This window comes from Gossypium hirsutum, chromosome A08 (assembly GCF_007990345.1).
Source record: "Gossypium hirsutum isolate 1008001.06 chromosome A08, Gossypium_hirsutum_v2.1, whole genome shotgun sequence".
Classification (NCBI taxonomy): domain Eukaryota; kingdom Viridiplantae; phylum Streptophyta; class Magnoliopsida; order Malvales; family Malvaceae; genus Gossypium; species Gossypium hirsutum.
This window is the reverse complement of record NC_053431.1, coordinates 53,523,393-53,531,443: the sequence shown is the minus strand read 5'-3', so window position 1 is coordinate 53,531,443 and position 8,051 is coordinate 53,523,393. Positions and strand designations below refer to the sequence as shown.

At 38.7% G+C, this 8,051-nt stretch overlaps 1 protein-coding gene across 1 annotated transcript; it reads right to left on the bottom strand.

Annotated features, from left to right (window-relative positions):
* Window positions 1-6,215: 6,215 nt before the first annotated feature.
* Window positions 6,216-6,848, bottom strand: LOC121205021 (uncharacterized). The gene is made up of 3 exons (XM_041075951.1): window positions 6,842-6,848; window positions 6,587-6,723; window positions 6,216-6,416 (listed from the first exon to the last, which is right to left on the bottom strand). Exons 1-3 carry the CDS (start codon window positions 6,846-6,848, stop codon window positions 6,216-6,218), a joined length of 345 nt encoding a protein of 114 aa, XP_040931885.1.
* Window positions 6,849-8,051: the final 1,203 nt, after the last annotated feature.

The window sequence follows — 8,051 nt, the reverse complement described above, 5'->3', positions numbered from 1 at the left end:
CGAGACGTGTGAATCTTGTTGGCTTGTTAAGACAAAATCAAATTTTTGATTGTGGAGAATGTTGTTTACTTTTGTTTAACAGAATCAAGACTTATGAATGTTTAAAGGCATGCTTGTTTAATTTTCTTTTGATCCGAATATGTGATAAGACGATGGCATGTAAATGGTTAGTGCATTTGAATTTGAAGATGGTGTCTCAAATCTACCTTGCTATATAAATTCTGCATGTTTAAGTAAGATTGATCGAGTGGAACTTAGATTACATGATCATTTGGAGGACTCCTTGATAAATTTTGATTATAAATTTGATTTGATTCTGATGCATCCTTTATTACTAAGTATGGAAAACTATTGTGAACAGGTAAGATCCACTTCTACATTTGATCCCGGCATTAGATTATGCATTCTAATTTTGAATAAGATTCTGGAAAGATCATTTGAGTTTATAAATTTTAGTGTCACTAATTCATTCCATTTCTATGTAGGTGACACTTTGGAATGGTTTCCTCCTAAAGTGGGAGGGCATGGAACTAAATCATTTTCTTTTCAAACCATTTGTGGTTCCTGGAGTTTTAAAAACAATATTTTTCGGATCATGAACAAAAGGGCTTGTGATCTCGAAAAATTTTTTGCGAGCAAGTGGCCCGATTTGAGAACAAATCGTCTTCAAGAGGGAGGGTATGATGTGATCTCAATCGCATCATGTTGTGGCACCACTCGTTGCTATCATGATTGGCCTAAACACGAGGGCCCCAAGTGCAAGATGAAGCTCAATCTCAGCTCAACAAGCTCAATCTTAGTTTTTCCCAGCTCGATTTAGCTCACATGAGCTTAATTTAGCTCGTTTGAGCTCAATTTAGCTTACTTTAGCTCGTTTGAGCTTGGCTTAAGTTTATTTCAACTCATTTATTTTAATGTCTGAATAAATTAAGTAATTTATTAATTTAGCTTAAATTACTACAGCTCATAATTATGTTTTGACTTATTACATGTTTTAAATGTGTCTTGGCCGAATTTAATATGTCTTGTTAAGACTTTATTAAATTTGCCTAATTTAATTTATGTTTAATTAGTGTGTCTAAATTATATTAATGTTTGTTCAGCTGAATTTTATGTGATTTAATTTTGGTTCATGTGTTTTTGTAGGTGAGTTGAATTTGGAGAGTAATTAAACAAGGTTCATGCATGATAGGTTCAATGTATGGGACGGTGCATGTAAGGCCTCTTTCAATGAATGGTGGCTGATCCATTTGGCTCCCCAAGGCACCTATTTGGCCAAAAGGTGTCCAGCAACTTAAAGCACAAGCTTGGCCGATCGTATTCCCAAGGCAGCATCTAAGCCATTCACACCTCAATTTGACCAATCAGCTCCTATACATGTATGGGTGGATTCATGAACGTCCAAAGGGAGGGAATATTACCTTAATTCATCACATTGAATGTATAATGTGCATGTACAAAGGGGAGAACGAATTTACAAGGTACATGCTTCCATTCATGAACCAGCCCATCATTAAAGTTTTAATTAAGAGAGATGCATGACCCATGCACCTAGCATTCGTCCAAGAGGGGTTGGATATGAATTGAAGATGCACATTCATGGAACAAGGAAGCTTTCTTATTGGTTAAGCATGCATGAACAGGTTTTGGGAAGAAACATGATTATTCAACCATGCATGAACTTACACTATCCATGAATAGAGATTTAATGCTTGAAGTGTGAACATTTTTAATTGTTGTGTGAACACATTAGTAGCTGAATTTTAATAGGCATTAGAGAGCCTATAAATAGTTTATTTTGTTTATTGTAAAAGGTTACAGAATTTGATTATTGAAAACTTGATTGTGAGGTTTCCTCCTATCCTATTTCGTACGAGTCTCGTTCTGACTTATCTAGCTCGCTAGTGGCGTCAACCCGACTTCTTGAACTTATCACCATCATGGTGTGGCGTTCATCCACCTTTTTATACCTTTGGTTCCTACCTCTCTATAGGTAACGGGTCAAGGTCCATCTTCGACAATCCATTAAACCCACCTTAAGCAATATAAGTCCCGGGGCAATACTTCATATAGTATTGAATCGTTCTTCGCTTGAGTTCTATTTTTCCATTCCATTTTAACTATTAAATTATAAACAATATTTCTTTATTTCACCGAGCCTATCAAACATCTATCCAAACCATCTTTTGAACCCATTTTCTCAACTTCTGCTATAAAAAATCATCTAACTCCATCTATCTACAAAATCGAACAAACTTCTCGTCGACGATCGGGCAATCAAGTGAATCGACTCAATCAACCGAGCCGGATCACATCAAAATATCTCTCCAAAATCAGAATCGTTTACATAGGAATCTTTTAATAATGCAAAACCAAGAATCTTAGAATCCAAATATCATAACAGAGTATACCTTCTTGAGAGTGCATCAACCACGATATTATCTTTACCTTTCTTATATTTGATGATGACATACGGAAACGACTCAAGGTATTCAACCCACTTCGTGTGGCGTCGGTTCAACTTATGTTGGCCTTTGATGTGCTTCAAGGCTTCGTGATCGGAGTGAATAACAAATTCCTTAGGCCACAAGTAATGTTGCCATGTCTCAAGGGCTCGTATGAGCGCTTACATCTCTTTATCATACACCGGATAGTTGAGTACAGCTCCATTGAGTTTTTCACTAAAATAAGCCACAGGACGTTCGTCTTGTGTCAACATGGCCCCAATTCCAATGCCCGAAGCATCGCACTCGATCTCAAAAGTCTTCGAGAAATCTGGAGGGGCAAGCAAAGGAGCGTTAGTGAGACAATCTTTGATTTTTATAAATGATTTCTCTTGTTCATCGTTCCAAATAAAAGAAGAATTTTTCTTAATAACACTCGTAAGTGGAGCAGCAATAGTGCTAAAATTCAAAACGAATCGTCGGTAGAAACTTGCTAGGCCATGGAAACTTCGAACTTGCGTAACGCTCGTAGGCCTTGGCCAATCTCGTATGGCCTTAATCTTCTCTTGGTCTACCTCAAGACCATCCGCACTAACTACAAATCCTAGAAAAATAGTTTTGTTAGAACAAAAATAACATTTCTTTAAATTAGCATATAAGGTCTCTTTTTGCAAAACTTCTAAAACAGATTTGAGATGACTTACATGTTCTTCCATAGATTTGCTGTAAATCAATATATCTTCGAAATATACCACACAAAACTTACCGATGAAAGGCCTTAAGACATGGTTCATTAGTCTCATGAACGTACTTGGAGCGTTGGTAAGGCCAAAAGGCATAACCAACCATTCGTATAGTCCATGCTTGGTCTTGAATGCCATTTTCCATTCGTCTCCTTCTCGCATCCGAATTTGGTGGTAGCCACTCTTCAAATCGATTTTTGAGAACACTTTGGCCCCACTAAGCTCATCTAACATGTCATCTAAGCGAGGAATGGGATGACAGTATTTGATTGTTATCTTGTTAACGGCTCGGCAATCCACGCACATGCGCCATGTTCCGTCCTTTTTTGGTACCAATAATACGGGAACAGCACAGGGACTTAGGCTCTCGCGAATGTAGCCTTTTTCCATCAGTTCATTGACTTGTCTTTGCAACTCTTTGGTCTCCTACGGATTGGCTCGGTAAGCAGGTCGATTTGGAATAACCACTCCCAGCACGAAATCAATTTGATGCTCGATTCCATGAAGTGGTGGAAGACCACTCGGGGTTTCTTCCGGAAAAACGTCTTGGAAATCCTGCAACAAAGACAAAATAGGAGGGGGTAGGGTATCGGGTAAATCGTTAGTAGAAATTAATGCTTCCTTGTACAAAAAGTACAAAAACAGTTCGATTCATCACCAAAGCCTTCCTCACATCACTAACTCTTGCAAAAACACTCATTTTCTCGATTTTCTTTTCTTTTTCTTCTTTTTCTTGGATATTTTTCTTGTCACACTCTTTTATTTTCCTTTTCTTATTTTTCTCTTCTTTTATTTTCTTACAACTTTCTTTTTCTTTTTCTCTCATTTGCTCTACAGAAGCTTTTAGCTTGATTTGGTCTTCATACACTTGTTTGGGAGTCAACGACGACAACGTCACATTTTTTCCCATAAATTTGAATGTATACCGGTTGGTATACCTGTCGTGTTGAACTCGCCTATTCGGCCAAGTAACAAATGCCCCGCATGCATCAGTATGACATCACAAAGAACTTCATCCGAATACTTGCCAATGTTGAAAGAGACAAGTACTTGCTTCGTTACCTTAAGCTCTCCTCCGTCATTGAGCCATTGAAGTTTGTAAGGACTTGGATGCTTAGTTGTGGGCAGTCCAAGCTTTTCAACCATCATCGTACTTGCTACGTTGGTACAACTGCCTCCATCGATGATAACACTACATACTTTGCCTCCGACTTGACATCGGTTGTGGAAGATGTTCTCTCGTTGGAGATCATTGTCCACGCCTTGGAGACTTAGACTACGCTTTACCACTAGTAGTTCTCCTTCCATAGGTTGTTCTAAGTCTTCCTCGACTTCAGAAGTCGATTTAGACTCTTTCTCTTCCTCGTCCTCCGTCTCGATCTCGCCATCAGCCCTCAACACCATGGTCCTTTGGTTAGGACATTGACTTGCTATATGGCCCCTTCCGAGGCACTTAAAGCACTTGATGTCCCGATTTTGATTGAAGGACGATTCGGGTGCCTTGCCTTTGTTCACTTTGGTGGTATGCTTGTTGGTTTTCGAAGGAGCTGTGAACTCCTTTCCTCGGGAATTGGAAACACCTTTACTCGTTCTTTGGCCCCATTTGAGAGTGTTGGAAGTGGTAAATCCTCGACTCAATCCCTTTCGTTTGAGTTCCTTTTCTATTAAAACAAATATTAATAATATAAGTCAAATTTGATGCTTAAATAATTATGTTCAGATTTTATTTAATGCATTAAGTCTAAAATTGGGTTTGAGCTAAAATGAGCTAAGCTTTAGCCCTTAAGCTAAAGTTGAGCTAAGGTTTAGCTCGTGAGCTAAATATAAGGTAGGAGTGAGCTCGGTTTAGCTCAGACAAGTTGGATTGAGCTAGAATAAGCTGGATTTGAGCTGGACGAAGCTCATGAAACTGGAAACCAGCTGGGATCAGCTTGCCAACATGTCAATTCTCGGCTTAACAGACTTGTTCGATAAATTTTGCGGGACGTGCTCGTATCATTTACACAAGCGGGCCCAGAGCCTGTTGGGCCCATTTGGCCCATGAAGCCCAGTACACGAGAACGCTCGTGGCTGCCTCTATAGTCTATCGCCCATGGTTTGTGGGCTCAATTTACCCCACCAGCGGTCGCACGTTTGTGAGGCCTCAAATGTTGAAGTTTCGGCTTTTATGCTTTTACCGATTTCCAACAAAGAAGGGCGTGAATACACACCTGTTTATGAGAACGCACTAAAGTCCATGATCACCAACTTTGGCACATCCTGCATTGAGTCTTAATCACTTCCCCCTCACCAACTCATCTGGTTTGCTCTATTTAAAGCCAGCTTCTCACCAATGCTCATGTTAGCTTCCCAATGTGGGATTACTTTCAACCATTAGGAAAATTCCTTATTTTTCTTTTTTTATGACCACTTCAACCACAGAGTTCCAGTCCAACTCCACCTCCTACACAGCTCAAATAGCAAAATAAATACTCCATTGCTCATCCTAAGACTTGAACCTCAAACCTCACAGTTACACAACACGCCACCTTGCCACTCCACCACAGGTTCTTTCTATGTCACAAAATATCCTCAATTAATTATAAGGTCTATAGGCCAAAGTCCAGGTTCCTTTAAAAGAAAAGCCAAAATAAATTGCAAGAGCCAAGACTTGAACCCAGGCTCTCTTTCAACCTTAATGACGCCACAACCACTAGACCACATGCTTCCTTGTGTCATTTACTTAACACAATAAGTTAAAAGGCCATCATCCAAGTATCCAGGGTTTTATTCACTTAAAACCAAAATTTTTGCTAAAGCCCAGGTTTGAACCCAAGATTTCTCAGACACTTTACAGAGCACTTAACCACTGAAGCAGATACACAGTTGTGTCATTTCCCTGCAAAACTAACTACTTATATACAACCTCCCTACGGACCCATACTCAAGGCCCAATACTTCTAGGCCCAAATTTGGGGCGTTACAAATCTACCCCCTTTAAGAAATTTTGGCCTCGAAATTTACCTGTTCAGAATGAGTGAGGGTATTACTATCGCATCGCCTCTTTAGGCTCCCACGTGGCTTCCTCTGAATCGTGATTATGCCAAAGCACTTTGACCAGTGGAACAGATTTCTTTCTTAACACCTTAACATCACGATCCAATATCTGTACCAGTTCTTCTTCGATAGTCAAATTAGGTCCAACCTCAATTTCTTCAACTGATACAATGTTTGAGGGATTAGAACGGTACTGCCTCAGCATTGAAACATGAAACACGTCATGAATTCTTCCAACTCTGGAGGAAACTCAAGTTGATACGCTACCGGTCCCACCCGCCTAAGTATTCAGTAAGGTCCAATAAACCTAAGGGTAAGCTTGCCTTTTCGCCCAAACCTCAAAATTTTCTTCCATGGTGAGACCTTGAGAAAGACATAATCCCCGACAGTGTACTCGATCTCTTTACGCTTCAAGTCTGCATAAGACTTCTGCCTATCAGATGCTTCCTTTAACCAGTCTCGAATCAGTTTCACTCTATCTTCTATATCAGAAATTAATTCTGGTAGCCGTTGTTATAAGCAAACTCTACCAACAGCAAATAATCCTCCCAACTGCCTCTAAAATCAATTACACAACCTCTTAACATGTCTTCCAATATCTGAATCACCCTCTCTGACTGCCCATCCGTTTGAGGGTGGAACACAGTACTAAAATCCAGCCTTGTACCCAAAGCCTCGTGTAACTTTTTTCAAAACTAAGACGTGAATCCAGGATCTCTGTCAGATATGATAGAAATCGGTACAACATGCAGTCTCACAATTTCAGCCACATACAACTTGGCCAATTTCTATAATGAATAATTCGTGTGGACCGATATAAAATGGGCAGATTTAGTCAACCGGTCCACAATCACCCATATCGAATCGTTCTTAGTTGGCGTCAAGAGTAGCCCACTCACAAAATCCATGATTACCCTCTCCCACTTCCAGAGTGGAATTTTAACTAGTTGTAGTAACCCAGAAGGTAATTGATGCTCAGCCTTAACTTGCTGGCATGTCAGGCATGTAATATCCCGATTTTGGGCCTAGTCGAAACAGTGGTTTTGGGGCCACAAATTCAAAGAAGAATTATTTTTATTATATTTTTATGGTCTACAATTTTACAGAATAATTTCATGAAAACCTCATTCAAAAATTTTGACGTTCGAGCACTCAATTTAGTCAAAAGGACTAAATTGTAAAAGTTGCAAAATCTGTATTCTAGTTTACAAAGGTACTAAGTACTTGTGAGTAATGGGTTTTTAAATTGGGGGTCCTTAAATGGTAAATAGCCCATTTTGTAATTAGTGGACAAAGATAGACATGGCATGGTATGTTTTTATTTATTTTTCATTAAGGGTATTTTAGTAAATTGGTAAATAAAGCTAAAATAATTAAGAAAAAGATGTCATCTTCTTCATTTTTCTCATGCCATAACCGTATATAGAGATGGAAGACATGGCTAGGGTTTTTAAAACTTCCAAGCTTGATGTAAGTCCATCTTTTCCCCGTTTTTAAAGTTCTTTACATTTTTGAAATCCCGGTAACTTGTTCTACATATTTCTACCATTAATTTGAGCTAAGGTTCATGTCTAAAAATTTACCCATGAATAATATGCATGTATTTCAATGTATAATGATAGAAAATGAAGGTTGGGTGTTAGATAAATGACTTTTGCTAAGCAATTTTACGTGAAAACGAGTAAAATGACATAATCGGTAAAAATACCTAATGTTCATAAATACATGTTAGAGTGAGAATTAGATGTTTCTATAGAAGGGAAAAATGATCAGCATGTCATAAAACATAAGAAAATAGGGTGAAGTTTAATTTACGAGATTTGGTGAT

Excerpts from the sequence above, each read along its gene's own strand:
- LOC121205021 (XM_041075951.1), bottom strand. Across the intron at positions 6,417-6,586 it reads GGGATTATGTCTTTCTCAAG|TACCGTTCTAATCCCTCAAA; the intron begins GTCTCACCATGG and ends ATGCTGAGGCAG.